General features: G+C 46.2%; 1 protein-coding gene across 1 annotated transcript in view; it reads right to left on the bottom strand.

Moving 5' to 3' along the window:
• Window positions 1-13,738, bottom strand: part of Arfgef3 (ARFGEF family member 3) — a 116,843-nt gene extending 103,105 nt beyond the window's left edge. Inside the window, exons 1-2 of the mRNA XM_042685993.1 lie at window positions 13,595-13,738; window positions 5,384-5,435 (exon numbers count right to left, since the gene is read on the bottom strand). Of these exons, the coding sequence (XP_042541927.1) occupies window positions 5,384-5,435; window positions 13,595-13,679 (137 nt within the window). The 5' untranslated portion in view covers window positions 13,680-13,738. The remainder of the gene's footprint in view (window positions 1-5,383; window positions 5,436-13,594) is intronic.
• Between the last annotated feature and the right edge of the window lie 2,260 nt (window positions 13,739-15,998).

Raw genomic sequence — 15,998 nt, 5'->3', positions numbered from 1 at the left:
TCCTATATCTCAGACCCTCCTGCTACCTGGATGGGGACAGAGCCAAGTGCTCCCTCTTGGGGGAAATATGGCTCCTCTAATAAACCTTATAGTAATCTTTCTCCTGTGCCTGCCTGCCTCTGCGTGGTCCCCTGGGATGGATGGGTCTGATCCTCTTATATTACCGCTCCCTCAGCAAGGAGCAAACTCCTTGTGGGGCTGATTGGGTCCTGTTCATCACTGGGCTTCCAACATACAGATGATTGCTGTTCAGTTCTGTTACCAGGCCCAGGACATCAAGTCCTACCATCTACCTACAGTCTGTCCCACCTGAGCTCAGATTATTCCCTCTCTTCTTCCATCCCCAGACCCCGGAATAAAGACGTCAACAGGGAGAGCTGCCAGGCAATCATCGTGAACAAACATTGACAAAAGCATCCTCTGTACTAGATGCCTGGGCATGCACACCTTGAACTAACAAGCTTTTCTTTCTTAATCAAATATCCTGTTGATTTTAATTACATCTATATTTTCACTATCTCTGAAACCCACAAAGACTTCCCATCCCATTTTCAGCAAATGTCATGCTGCTGGCTTTGTTTTCTCCACTCAGCTTTGTCCAGGGGCCAAAATGAGAATATTGGGGGACAAACCTAGCAGCCCCCCTCCTCACACTCAGACCTGTGCCTAGCCCTTCCTTCTTTCCCTCCCATCCCCCTACAACCGCTACAACTATACACTGGACACTGTTGTCTGGCATTTTCCCTCCCCACCAACAGTCTCTGAGATCTGCATACAAAACCCCTTCTGTGTTTGAACTGGTAAATACAGGAAAACGCAATGAGATTTACAACAAAAAACAGTGACAGGAAAGTTATCATTTCTGTGAGAAAGATTCTTTTAAATACAACTGTTCCATAGGACTTTGGGAATTGAAAAACACTCTGCTCCAGCTCAAAATATGATCTATGCTATGTGTATTCGTTCAGCTTTAGCCTAAACGGGAGCCATTTGGAAGCTGGCTCACCTCAAGCCTGCTGAAGAAACAGAATCATCACTATCAGCCTCCCCCTTCCCACGCCTTACTCCCAGGTCAAGCCAGAGAAGCAGGAGAAGAAAGGGTTAGGTACTTAATTACATAATTGCCCAGGCTTCCCCTGTGGGTATCCACATTTCCAGACCAGAGTCTCTTTTATCTTAAGGTTTCCTCTGCTTACAAAGAGGAGAAGTCAATTTAGGTCATTTCCTGAGCAAAGCCTTGTATACTCACTCATTTCTACAGCTGTCCTAATTCATGGCTGTCTAGCCTGTCCATCTGAACACAGGACACTCCTTTTAACAACTCTGGTTCCTTGGAAATTGACTTGGAATTTGTTTCCATATCAGGTGTTCTAATGCATATTCCTATATGACTCTGTTCCACTTACGAGAGCTGGCAAACTTGAGCAGATTTTCTTCCCAAGGACAGTGCTTTATCAAATAATTTACCATAGGAAATGTAGCCATGCAGATCTCAGCTTTTCCATGAAAAAGAAGCTTGTGTGTAAGTCACAGGAGTGACCACCCCTTGGAGTTGCCCTGATGCTGCCCTGGCTGGCTCAGAAGTCCCAGTGTATCCCTAAGTCTCACAGGGCAGCTGTCAGTGAAAGAGTAGTTTAGTTAGGACTCAGGCCCTAGTACAGTATTTTGACTTAGAAAGCCAGATGCAAAAGAGAGCTCATTTCAGACCATTTTGCCCCTGCTCATCGAAGGATTGACTCCTACCCTATACCAGGTAAAACCCCAGGTATATGCCTTGCAGCCTCGATGTGCAGGCAGGACAATCTGACCTGAGTCTGGCCACCAACATTCCATTGTGGGCCTAGCCAAAAATCCCCACCTCTCTCAGACCTAATATAGCCTTCTCAAAAACCTCTGTCTCCTTTCTCAGACCCCATAAAGGCCCAACTCCAACCCCACCTCCCTGCACAGCCTCCATTCCCGCGGGAAGGTTTGTTGTTCCTCACTGTGTCTCAGTAAACAGCCCTCGCCTGTCCAAATGGAGAGTCCGCCTGCTCCTTCCTTTCTTCTCCATTTTCCTAAAATATGGTGCTGAAACCCATCTAGTCTGTTCCTTCCTTTCTCCTCCATTTTCCTAATGCCCATCCATACTGCCTTCTAGTTTCAATCACCTTCCTGTGATTTGTGGGAGAAGGTTTTCAAAAGCGACCTGATTGGAAATTAACAACCTACCAGGATATTGTGAGACCCCACCAGGACAGGGACAACCAATCAGAGCATATTAGAGGTCCTAAACTCAGACACAGACAGAGAGACAGAGATGGCCACCTGAAGAAGAGAGGATGCATGACTGACAAAGAGAACATCAGATGGACAGACAAAGCAGAGGTGACAGTGACCTTCAAGTTAGGTAATTCTCTTCTGAATAAAATTCTTTATGCTCTTCTTCCCTTGTCCTGGACTTCATTAGTCCAGAGAGACAAGAGCCCATGGAGGCTCAGCAGTGGAGGCTCAGTAGTTCTGGCAGTAGAGCTGCAATACTGGCTGCCATATGAAGTAGGAGTTGCCTGCTGTAGTGGTCTGTCAGCTGTTGAGTCAGAAGGGCTGTGTGGGCTCTTCCCATCATAAACAACTACAGAAATTCTGTATCCTCAGGACTCAGAGAGACTGGTATTCATAGCACCTACCGAGGGTCACTGACACCAGAGTAAAAGTTTGAAAAATGTTAACTTGTATTCTTACATGCATCAAATTTAGCTGGGAAAATGTGAGCCATAGAGCTGGCTATCTTAAGGATATTAAGGTATATCATTATTAACTGAGTCCTCATGTCTTAAGTAGGTAAAAGAAATCTCTACTATGGCTGGGAATGTGGCTTAGTGGTAGAGTGCTTGCCTTGCATGCATCAAGCCCTGGATTTGATTCCTCAGTACCATATAAACAGAAAAAGCTGTAGCTCAAGTGATAGAGTGCTAGCCTTGAGCACAGAGAGGCTCAGGGACAGTGCTCAGGCCCTGAGTTCAAGCCTCAGGACCAGCAAAAATAACCACCCCCCCCCAAAAAAAAACCCCAACCAATTTCTATCAAGTGTGTGGCCTTAACTTCAAAATATACCTAGGATGTTATGTAATTATATAACCTTGCTGGTTTATATATAATAAAATGAAAATACAAGAAAATAAAATACTTAATGAAGATTTCCCAGAAAATGAAACATGACTCTCATCGTTGTACCAGGATTTCTGCAGAAGAAAATTCTAGAGGATGAGAAAAAGACACAAATAACCTTGACATCATTGAGTTGATGGGCTTAGCTCTCCTTATTGTTTGGAACTTATTTCTATAACTCATTGATACAAACAATTTCTCAGAGGTATACTTTGAGCAAGAATTTGGGCCTCTCTTACCTATAAGAGATGTAAACTGTACATATAACATGCATCACATTCTTTTCAAATTCATTCTTTTCAAAATTTCACATTCATTCTTTCCAAAAGGAATAAGTTTGTGATTGAGTTGTTATGACTTTTCAAAATGGCGTTATGTTTCCTTTGAAGACTTCCCTTTGAAGCTATGCATTATAAAGACATTAGCTTTTTGCCGTAAGGAAGGCTAAGTCATAGCTGACTGAATTCATATCTTACACCCATCCTAAAATATCCCTCTAGGTTGACAGCTCCTCCATCTAGCTTAGGTGGCTCATACATTTCTTCTCATGTGATGACCACATCACTTAAAAAAAAAAAAACACTCTAAGGTCAGGCTATTAACAAGAAGAAGCTTGTAATTGGAAGCTAATTGCAAGTCTTTCTTATCAAAGGCAATAGAATGGGAAAACCATTAGGACAGGTTGACATCCCAGAAGATATACAAAAAAAGATGTCTGTAAGTTAGGAAATGGTGTAGTATCATGACAGTATGTACAAGCTGACAGGAATACTCTGTTTTCCAAAGCAGTGGGAAAGGGAAAAGAAGCAACCAGGTCTTCAGGGAACCCTGATTTCTGAAACTGATTTCAGCATCTCCTCTGCTAAAAGTCACCCCCCCCCCCCACACACACACACAACTTAACCCTTGTATATGTGTCTTTACGGCTAACGCTGAATAGCCCGTTTACTCAGTTGTTTAAGGCACTAAAAGCAAAGAGGGAGCTGAATGCTCATGGCTTCAGCCTGTAATCCTAGTTACTATAATCCTAGTTACTGATACAGGAATACTGTAGCATCTCTTTAATTGATAGGTCTTGTGCAACCTTTCAAAGATATAGGCTGAACTAAGCTACTTAAGGATGGTGATGGGAGGGAGGAAGGAATGAGAGAGAAGGGGAGAATAGCTGATACTAAGCAAAAGGAATGAAATGTACATATCACCTGATATATGTAACATTAACATCGCTGTATATCACCTCTAAAACAATAGGCTGAACTCTGATGTTTAAGAAGGGGAAATGAACAAAGAGGGAGAAGATGCAAGCTCCCCATGAAGAAGATAACGACTCCCAAGATTCAATCCCAAAGACAAAAGCAAGACTGAGGATAGGCAGGTAGAAAGATTTCCCCATGACTACCAACTACAAAATTCAATACATAGGACAGGTCCTTCCTGGTTCTTCCTCCATCTTGACACTGAATCTGATAGGGAGGCCTGTATGAATTTCTATGCAACATGGATAGAAACACATTGCTAATTCTTCTGCATGGATTCCTATCCATGTTGTTAACCCTGCTCACCACACCATGATAAGAGCAAGTACTGGAGCCAGGTATCATGCTACATACTTGTAATACCAGCACTTGGAAGGCAGAGGCAGAGGCATACATAGCTAGGCCACCTTGGACTACATATGGAGATCCTACCTCAAAAATACAACCCCCTCCCCCTAAAAACCCCAGTGGACATTAGGCTCAAATAACCAGTGTCTCCAGATCACTCCTTAATTCTACCTGAAATGTTCTGCCATGAGATTCTCCCCTAAATCACCTTATACATTCACCAGTCATCTAAATCATGCAAGTGAATTTGCACTTAGGCTTGTACAAAGAGTGTTCAGAGCAATAAATAGCAGAGAAAAAGGAAAGATGATACTCACTGGTCCCTAAGGGTCCAATATGCTTCTGATATATGATAGTTACTAATGTATGCAATTGACCAAGATGATAGAGGTAATTATTTATCAAAATGGTCACATATTTAACATGAAAGTAATCAATGGCAAAAAAGGAAAAACAACCCATAAAAAAATTTAGCAGAACAAAAGTACTGGGGGGGAATGTACCTGTAACCCTTCCCAAAATAAACAATTTTTTAAAATAATTGATTTCAATTGACTTACAGAGCAGAAATGAAAACTAAATCTGAGTGAAAACAGTCAGAAGAATGAAGAAATGGCCTCTCTTTCTCTTACCTCAGCAAATGGGGCGGGATCTTGACGATAGTGTCCAGGCCACCAAGAGTCTCTGCAAGAGGAAAATTATGAGGTTAAAAGTAAACACTTAAAGACTGAAAGCCTATGTTGTACTGGAATTTCACTATTGGTTTCTTTTTCCTGCCCGGTATAAATTGGTCAATTTTCAACTATCTTCATGCAAGTTATTCATATTTTCAAATCCCTTGGTAATCCCAGAGGCATCCCTGGACCTTGTCTAACTGTTGGGAAAAGGCAGATTAAAAATTAAGATACATTAAGAAATCATAAATTCCTACCCTGAAGTCAAATACCAATTCCATCTATTGACAGCTGACCAAGAAAATATTTTCTTGCAGTCAAAATAGAGAAATGAAGACTGTTTCAATGTTCTTAAACAATAACGCATACTTGTGAAAGATGTTCAAGTTCAAGAAACATCTCAGGCAAAGGCTCAGCATTCTCACACACACATGGGATGTGGTAAATTAAATCCTTTGATCACATTGAAGTTGGGGACACGGGTTGGGAGGCTCATCCCCAAATTTCATTAATCCAACCTGGATGTTCAATACTTTACCACAGCTTGTGAATTATTTATACTATCCTTGCTTCCAACCATAGACACAATAAAAAAGCTCATTATTCTCTTCTCTATTTCTATGGCTCCAACTTGTCCCAGTGATCAGCTCAATTGTGTTGATCCCTCTCTTCAATGCTTAGAGTCAACAAGCTCTGTGAACTTGAAATACTTTCCCCTGAAGGAAGAAAAAAAAATATCTCTTCCCACCTTGCTAAGAGATCAGAGGAAACAAGAGATAATAGGGGGCACTGAATCCTAACCACTAGACCACCAGGGGTGAAGGAGAGAAAGAACAGTGGAGAATTCAATGTATACACCACAGAATTGAGAAACACAAAGCAAGGGGTGGATCGAAGGGGGGGGGTTGAAGATGTTGAATGATGACACAGATTAAGATGCATTGTACACATGAAATGCTTTGTTAAATGGCAAAAATTCAATAGTAACCTTAAATTAAGGTAAGTAAGGAAACGGGTGGGTTGGGAGGGGTGGGTAAGAATGTTGAAAGGGACGACAATGATCAAGGTACAGTGTATTCATAAACTGTTTTAGTGAATGCAAACTTCCTTTGTGCAACTACTTAAAGATAACAAAAATATTCAGAGACAGAGAGAGAATAAAGACATCCCAGAGACTCAGGCCAAAGTGTGACAAGATCTGGCCTGTTTGAGCCAATGGGGTACCACAGTGGATTTAGGAGAGACAATTATCAGCAAAACAGAAAGATGAGCTCAGCAGGGTCAGTGGTACTTCAGGGATGAGGCCAAGGGAGGAGGCAAAGGACTGAGGTCAGCACTGAAGATGAGACAGGATGACAAGAAAATAAATCCCTGAGGTGCAGGTGCAGGTGCAGGGAGCAGCCCAAGGTCACACAGGTCAGCACATCCCAGCATTGAGCAGGGCAGGGGTCAGCACCCAGGCCAAGTCCATGCTGCTTGCTAAGTAGAAGCAATGACACTGGACAACCAAACCAGTTGGTTTTCCTCCAGAGAGAAGAGGTTTATATATCCAAACTCAGGATGTCTACACATGCATGGAGAGTGGCTAAAAGAGGAAGGAAGAGGCTTCAGGGGTAGCTCAGTGGTGGAGTACATGCCTAGTGTAGACAAGGCTCCAGTTCCCAACTCCAGTACCAGGAGATGTGAGAAAGGGCAGCCACACAGCAGCCATGAGTGCCTGGGCTCTCAGAGGATCCCCTTCCCCCAGGCCTGAGGGGATGAGAGTGGAACTGGAAGCCAGTGCTAGTGGCTCATGTTTGTAATTGTAGCTACTTGGCTGAGATCTGAGGATGGAGGTTCAAAGCTAGCCTAGGCAGGAAAGTCTGTGAGACTCTTATCTCCAGTTAACCACCAGAACACCAGAAGCAGCACTGTGGCTTTAAGTGGTAGAGCACTAGCCTTAAACAGTTTCCAGGCCCTGAGTACAACGCCCCATGAAGATGGGGAAAGAGACCATGGAAGCGCCATCAGAGTAAGAAAGAGAATCGGGCTCCAATTCCAGCTGTGTTTGTGGCACTGTGGAGGGTGGGGAAGACACTCATCCTCCCCATGCTTTGGTTCCCTCATCTTCACAACTGCTTGGGGATTTTCCTAGGGTTGGAATCAACCCAGGAGCTGGGGCATGCTAGGGAAGCACTCCACCACTGAACTCTACTCCCTAACTCAGTTCCTTCACCTTCAAATGGAGGTCGGTCACACCTACTCCTCAAGATTCCTGTAAAGAGGTGCTGAAATCATGATTATAAAGAGTCTGGTGCTTTCCTGACACTGTCCTTAGGGGTGGATTCCTGTCTTCTTTCTTTCATTTACAGTACTGACAAAAGATCTTGCTAGATACTGGGCTAGGGGCCCAATGGTGAAGACAGACACAACTGAGAAACTCATCATACTCTGAAATTCCAGTTGAAAATTGTGATAAAAGCCACAAAAGAACATACAGAGAATTGGGCAAAGGCAAGATGGGAGAGCCTTCTGCGGATTGTGGCACTGAGGAAGAAACAGACTGTGTGAATTAGGTGAGGCAGAGATACTCCAAATAAAAGGAAGAATGAGTTCCCAAGACATCAAGACTTAACTGGGCATAGTGACTCACACCTCTAGTCCTAAGTACTAAGGAGGCTGAGATAGGAGAATCCCTTGGGCCCAGGAGTTTAAGACCAGCCTAGGCAACTTAGCAAGACCCTGTCTCAAAATCAAATGAGCAATTCAAACCACTGAGACTTTCAACCTAAAGCAAAATACAGCACAATGAGAATCCCAACAATAACCAGCCCCTTAGGGCCACTGTGGCCAAACCCCATCTTCTGTCACCTGGTGACTATAACAGCCCCCTCACCGCCTTCCTGCCATAGACACTCCCCCGCCCCCCACAAACTGCAGTCTCTTCAGCCTGCGAGATCTTATGAACGGCGAAGTCAGGGTCCCATCTCATTTTAAATAAAAGCTAAACCCTTAGACAGACGGACAGGATTTTTAGAATCTGGCCTCTAGCCTTGGGTTCACTCCCAAATCCCCCCATCTTGGCTGGCTCCAGGACACTTCACACTTCACAGACTCCCCTTCAGCAAGGCTTTCCTTAAATAGACGGTTTGAATTACAACTATTTAAGTTACAACCAGCACCCAGAATAGCACCTGACCCATGGTAGATGCTCATTAGATACTTGCTAAATTAATGAAATAAGCGAGGGCACAGCACATGTGAGATCTGAAAAGAAGACCAGCAGGGCGGAAATCCAGAGTGCCAGGGGAAGGGTGGCACAGGATGAGGCTGCAGGGCAGACAGCATGCAACAAAGATTCCTTCTGTCCTAACTGGAAGCTGTTCTGTATTTTCTCATGGCACAGCATTAACAGGTTCAGAGGTTCAAGGGCGGTATAGCAAGAGGAACAGCTTGAACAGGACTCCAGTAGACAAGAACAGGTTAGGAGGCTATGACAGGAGTCTAGCGAAGGAAGGAAAGCAGCTTTGACTGGAGGGTTGGCCACAGAGGTAGAGAGAAATGGCCAATCTAGTGGTGTAGTTAGGAGTTAAAAATCAACAGAATGAAGCCAGGTGTGGTGGCACATACTTGTAATCCCAGCGCTCAGGGGGCTGAGGCAAGAGGGTGGTGAGTTCGTAGTGAGACTCTGTCTTAAAACACCAAAACAAAAACAACAGAGAGCTGAACTTGGGTGATGGAGCAGGCAAGAGGGTGAAGCGTAAACGCATATCAAGGATGCCCCGACGGGCTTCAGGTTTATGCAGCTGGGTCGGCAGTGTATCAGCGGATGTCCTGGAACGCACACAGTCACGGCGATAGCTCCAGTGCTCCAAGCTCCTCCAGTGAAGATGCGGAGAAGGTGGCGGCACTGGGGCGTGACTTTCAGAGCACGGGGTAGACTAGGATGGCAGTGAGCACTAGTCACGTGGCTGAAGCTACATGCACCAGTGGAGACAGAGTGGCTCCATTGGATGGTCACGGAGGTAGTCCAGGCAGAGTAGGTGCAAGCTGTGTTTGGTGTTATTGGCAGAGGTGAAGGAGATCAGAGCAGGACAGAGTGAGTGGAGAGAGACCACATAGGCACAAGTCCCTACCAACACTTGGGAAGGACCGGAGGCTGGAACCTGAGCCTGGACCAGGCTGAGGCTGGACGTGAGCCTGAGGCTGGAAGGCAGAGCAGATGGGGAGGTGAAAAGACCTTCCTCCTTCTCGGAGTTGAAGTTCCTGCTTCCCGCCTGCCTTTATTTCACAGATTAATTCCATGTATGTCCTTTGATAACATGTAAACTAATACAAGTATTTTTAAAATGAAGAAGACACGGTCTCTTCCAGATCTCTCTCTCTCTCTCAAATTAGCTATTCCATTTTATCTACACATCTTAACCACCATACTTGCCAGTTTCTGAAAGAAATCATTGGATTTTGTTTGTGTTACTTTTGTTTTTTAACTGGGGATTAACTTGGGGTCTGGAGTTTCCACTAGAACCATGTCTCCAAGTCCTTTTTAGTTCCCCTCCCCCACTATAGAGCCTCGTGCTTTTGCAAGGGCCAACAGAGGCCACAATCTTCTCACCTCTGCCTCCCCAAATGGCTAGGACCACAGGTGTGTGCTATCACACCCAGCAAACTCTGTTCTAGGCGGCCTGAGCTCGCCTTCAACCTACTCACTCCCACTCTTTTCTATTCTGCAGTCAGACCATTGCTTCCCTGACAAAAAGATTCCAAAGAACATTAAATGAAAAGAAGATGCAAATTCTTTGCTATTCTGAAACAATTAAGAATACTTGTTTTCAGAGAAGTGTTAGGACAAAGTAGAAGAAAATACTAAAGTTAAAAATACACTAAAGATTAAAAAAGAAGAAGAAAACTCCAAGTTCAAACGCAAAGCAAATGATAACATGCCATGCGTGGTATGACACTTTACCAACACTGCCTACAGTGTCATCTGCCTACAGTGATTAAGAGTACAGGGAATGCGATACTATTCTAATATTTTCCAATATTCTGAAATGAACGTATATAAATTCTAAATAAACACAGTTGAATAACCGTTGAAGCTCAAGTGAATCATTAGTTGATTGCTTGATTGATTGAATATCTCCCTCTGAAACTATGGATATAGAAGGCGCCAGAGAAGCATAAACAACAGTGCCTATGCTCACAGAATTCACAGCACCTTAACATTTCTTTGAGCAGCACTGGCTCTCCTGCTTCTGAGACAGAAGATCAGGTGAGAGTGGTGGAAGGGACCCCTTTCTCTTGGGATGGCCTACATGTAGTCACGATCGATCTCTCTCATGACAGTGAATGACTATTTGTTCTACAATGGGTCTAAGTGGGAGGTGACCCTGTCTCCCATCATCATGGGAGTCATCTGAGAAATAACCCCTCTCCCATGATGGCCTCAGCAGCTGATGGCCTCTCTCCCCCAAGACAGTCTAAATATGCTGATGTCCCTTGCTCATAAGATGTCCCTTGCCCAAAATGATGGAAGATCCACTTAGTATACCAGAGGGCAAGACAAGGTGCTTGACATACTGTATAATTTCCAAACCAAATGGAACATACAGCTGTTTAACAAGAAACTTAATGGATGGAGCAAATAAACTGTGTTATGACTAAGTCTGCTTTAATCAGTCTGTTCTCTTATGTCCAACGTATTTGTCAGTTATCTTTCAGCTGACGAGCTGTGGAGACTGCAACTGTATGATCCAAAAAAAGAAAAAGTGTTCTATTAAAAGACTACAGAAGGCAGGGCTCTGGACCAGGAAGCACCTGGCTCTCCTAAGGCACACAGGGAATGCTCCCTGGGTGAGCAGACCCTGGGAAGGCTGGAAAGGGAATTCCTAGCAGAAGGTCTGGCATCCGCAAGTAGAGATGTATCCTGCTTGCAGTGTGATCAAGAAAGTGTGGCAGCTGGCTGCCACTGGGGGAATGATGAGAAAGTGGATTGGAGCTAGATTTGAAGTACATTCTGAAGAATTTACATGCTCATGTAGGAAGCAATGATGGGGCTGAGCAGTGTAGAAAAACCATTGACAGTGCAGGAGGAAGACCAACAGGAAGCTATCCCCCAAGTGTCTGTTTACTGGGTATTCTCCCTCTGCATGCCCTTGGATTTATTCTTTCCTGGAGCATTTCATTCATCCTTAGCACCCACTGCTCTGTACAAGGGAGCTCTCAACAGTGTTTGCTTAATAAGCAAGAAAAAAGGGATCCATACATTGTGCATGCTTCAGGTAAATTCTACTCAAAAAAGACCCTCATTTTACATCAATTCACCCTCCCCCCCCTAACCTCACATTTCATGCCTCAGTCTTTGACCCGTTTTCCTGGGGTGTTTATTCCCCGCTGTATTTATGAACACCTGGCACTGCAATTTCACAACTTCATGCACATAATTTTCTCTTGCTGATTAAGGAACCACCTCTGGGAAAGGAACCACATGTATTCTCATAGTCATGCTGGAATTCTGGGCTTGACCCGGAAAGCTACCTACTCTGGGATCTCAGCTTCTTTTGTTGCCTCAAGAGCACCAATTCAGCAACACTAACTTAGACTTAACATGCAGTAGGACATCAAATGTTCAAACTTCTTAACAATACTAGATGATTCTCCCCTTACTTATCTCAATCTGCTCCATTTGCAGTGACATACAAATGAATATTAAGACTGTATGTTTAGAGCACAGTTGGGTTCTGCTTGATTATGTTACCCAGCCATCTGTGACCCTTCACTTAGGGGCATTTGGGAATCCTAGCTGGGTCTCATCGCTGAATCACAATGGCAATGCAAAAAAACAGTACTGTGCCTTTAAGAGCCTTGCAATTCCCAGATTGTAGTCCATTAAAAAAAAAAAATGACAGTAAGTTAATATGGTCAATGCTAGCTACTACCTACGAGGTAGAACACAGTTTAGACAACAATAACCCCCCCCCAGTAGTATTATTATGATAGTCTGTATACAGCATGCAGACATATGTGAATTAAGACCTTCTAAATTACAGTGTTGATGGCTTTATGGCCGAGAGTCGAGGAGGGAAGCCCAGAACCCATACCAAGAGGCAAAAGCTTGAAATAGTGCAATGGCAGAATAGGCATTCCTAGGCACATTGGGGTGAGCACACTACAATCACCCTCCTAGGTCTACATTGGGTGGAGAGGCTGCTAACGGCAATTCTCTTTGAGGCTGATTCACAGCACAGGGTCCTGACCAGAGAGGACTGTTTTTGTGTGTTTGTTTTACATTTGGAAGGAAAGGGAGTCTATTTAATTGACTGGTTACTGGGGACATGCACAAGCTCTGGCAAGGGAAGGCAAGAGGCCCACATAGCTGCCTGGCTCTTTCCTGGTCTTTCCTTTAAAAAAAAAAAAATCCTGTTTGACTGAAGTCTGCTCCTGATCTTGTTGCATTCTCATCCTGACTATTCTGACCTCCCAGATTCTCCCTCAATTGATCTGTCACTCCGTTTTCTTTCTTCCCCCCTGCTGTTGGATTTCTACAACTTGAGTCTGATGGGAAATACAAATTTGCTACCTGGAATTTAGCTCAGCAATAGCTCATCCATCTAAAACCCCACCTGTGTGAAGGGCAGACCACCACAGAATTACACAACCAGCACGATCCTCTCCGTCTCCTATTCTTTTTGTACAAACAACCAGGAGAGCCACACCGATCTCAGTCAGGAAAATCAAATGAAGCAAGCCCTTCCTGGTTCCCCTGGCCAGTGTTTATGACCAGAGATGCTGGCTCAACACCCCTCCTTTCCAACAGACACCTTAGAATCAGGGCCTGGATCTGCAAGGAGGCTTCAGGTCCTCACTGGGCGACAGGAGACCTGTCGATGGTGCTGGGGACCGGGAGCGAACGCGGGCGGCCCCCGCAATGAGGACAGCTGTTCCCCATGAAGGTGGGGGGGAGTGGAGATAAAGGGCCCGGGAGGGGAGGCAGCTGACTGCCTCCACCCGAGCCTGGATCTCCTCATCCCACATCAATTCACCGAGGCAGCTCGTAATCGCGCCACGAGCATCCGTCCGCCGGGCTGGGTGCTCACCCGGGACGCCGAGGGCTGCGGCGGCCGGGCCCGCGCCGGTCCCTGCGGGTCCCCTCCGGGTCCCCTCCGGGTCCCCTCTGGCTCGCGCGCTTACCCAGGGCCCAGGTGCAGCTCTCCTTGATGGCTTTGTACTTGCTCCCGGACGCCTCCTTCTGCAGCTTCCTCAGGATCTCTTCCATCTTGATCTTCCCGGAGCCGCGGAGCGGGGAGCGAGCCGGAGCCGGGCGGCGGTGGGGGGGACGCGTCGCCGCGTTACGGGAGCCCCGGGGGCGCCTAGGCGGCCGCGACCACGACACCCATCCCGCCGTGCGCGGCGGCTGATGAATCACGGCCGCCCGGTGCCCAGGCCACGTCAGCCCCGCCGCCCCGCCCCGCCCCGCCCCGGCGCCCAGCCCGCCCGGGTCAGGTGCGCCCCGCGCCGCTGCACGCGCAGGAGCCTTGGAGGCCCGGGCGCCCGGGCTCGGCGGAAAGGTGGAGGCGGATGTGCCCTGCTGGCGCTGGCGGGGCCCGGGGGGCGGCGATGGGCCGGCGGGGAGTGGAAGGGCGGGGTCTGACCGCCGTCCCCTCCCCTACCTGCGCGGACGGTTGCCACGGGCGGAGTTAGGGGGTGACCCCCCCCCCCGGGCCTGGATCCCGTGGGTCCCCAGCGCCGTGCCAGGAGCCGCGCCCGCCGCCTCCCCGTTATATTCCAAGCAGCAAAGCCATGCGTCCGCTGTTTACTGACCAGTCCTCCCAAGCCCTCCCTGCGTGGGGGGGAGGGGGGTCCTGGCCAGCCTGGGGGCGATCGAGGGGTGCCCGAGCCCGGCCCCTGCCCGCAGGGGGCTTCCACAGCCCCGCGGTCTACACCCGGGGTGACGTTAGCGACTCAAGCTCCCCCCTCCTCCCAGTACACAGTCGGGGAAACCAGGCCCAGAGAATAGGAAGACCGTTCCCAGAAGAAATCAGAATGACCCACAACCCTACCCACATCAATGCTAATAATGCTCAAGCACCTGTGAACCGAAGGCGCACGGACTTTTAAGCCGGTTGCTTGTTTTAAAGACGCAGGTGGTGTTGAGGCTATTTGAAACGCCACTCTGGGCAGGAGGTTGGCGGCGAGGTCCTTCCTCGGGTCTGGCCCTGGGGCCCTGGGCCTGGCGTTCCCCGGGAGGGTCTGCAGGTGTGTGCTGCTTAGGTGCGGCTTGGCCCCACGGTCCTCCTTCTGGGGATGAATGCATCCTACAGAAACGATCAGGGAAGTAAGGAGTTTTTTCTACTAGGGGTTCACCGTGTCCTTCAATTATTGAATAAACAAGCAAAAGTACACGTGCCTAATGACAGGGAAAGAGAACTCTATGTACTGTATGCATAACACAGCATACTGTGTATAAGCACTTATCAGAATAATGTGGGCGAGGAATACAGAATGAAGGATACGAAAAGAACCTTCTAGGGGATTGTAAGGTAAACACAGGTGCTGCATTCTTCTGTATACTAAATGCATTAATCGTATGCATTAGATGTAGATGAACATACAGTTAACATACACATACACGTGCATATATAATTGTAAACGATACATACAATATTAACAGTGCGGGCCTCCAGTATGGCTATAGGTTACGGTTCTGATTTTCCCATTAAAAGTTTTGTATGTTCTCTCCATGGTGCAAAGATGAAGGGAGTAAATTTGAAAGGAAGGCTGGGGGTGTGGTTTAAGTGGTAAAGTGCCTGCCTAGCAAAAGCAAGACCTTGGGTTGAACCCCAGGACCTTAAAAACTTTTTTTAAGGAGAAAAAGAGAAAGGAAAGAAGAGTAATAAAATTATTATTATTTTTTATTTTTTGGTCGGTCGTGGGGCTTGAACTCTGGGCCTGGGTGCTGTCCTTCAGCTCTTCAGCTCAAGGCAAGCGCTCTACCACTTGAGCTACAGCGCCACTTCCGGTTTTTTGGTGGTTTATTGGAGATAGGAGTCTCACAGTCCTTCCTGCCCGGGCTGGCTTTGAACCGCAATCCTCAGATCTCAGCCGCCTGAGTAGCTAGGATTACAGGCGTGAGCCACCAGCGCCCGGCTTAATAAAATTATTTTTATCATAAGTTCCTGAAATATAATAAGCAGGTGTCATATGTGTAATTGGGAAATACATACTTTTTCAATATGAACAATAATACTTTAGTATGTCTTTTTTCCACCAAAACAATATATATTAAATACTTTTTGCCCCATGAAACTCTGTAGGACCACTTTGGGAAAGAAAGCTTGAAGATTACTTCCCCCCACCTGCCCACCAGAGAATACATCATCCTTGGCCACTAGGAAAGCAGTCTTCACCCACACCCTGACAAGTCCTACTTGTTTTTTGTTTTTTTTAAGGACTCACTTATTTTTTTGGTAACCCTAATTACTAGAATACTCTTTATGAAAAAAAAACCCACACCTGGGTGCTTTCTGTTTTCATCACATTATTAACGCCTTCAATAATGCCTGGAGCATAGCATAGGACTTCAATATTCAACGAA

Source organism: Dipodomys spectabilis, unplaced genomic scaffold (assembly GCF_019054845.1).
Source record: "Dipodomys spectabilis isolate Male_0828 unplaced genomic scaffold, ASM1905484v1 ptg000001l, whole genome shotgun sequence".
In the NCBI taxonomy this organism is placed as follows: Eukaryota; Metazoa; Chordata; class Mammalia; order Rodentia; family Heteromyidae; genus Dipodomys; species Dipodomys spectabilis.
This window is presented reverse-complemented; position numbering and strand designations above follow the sequence as displayed.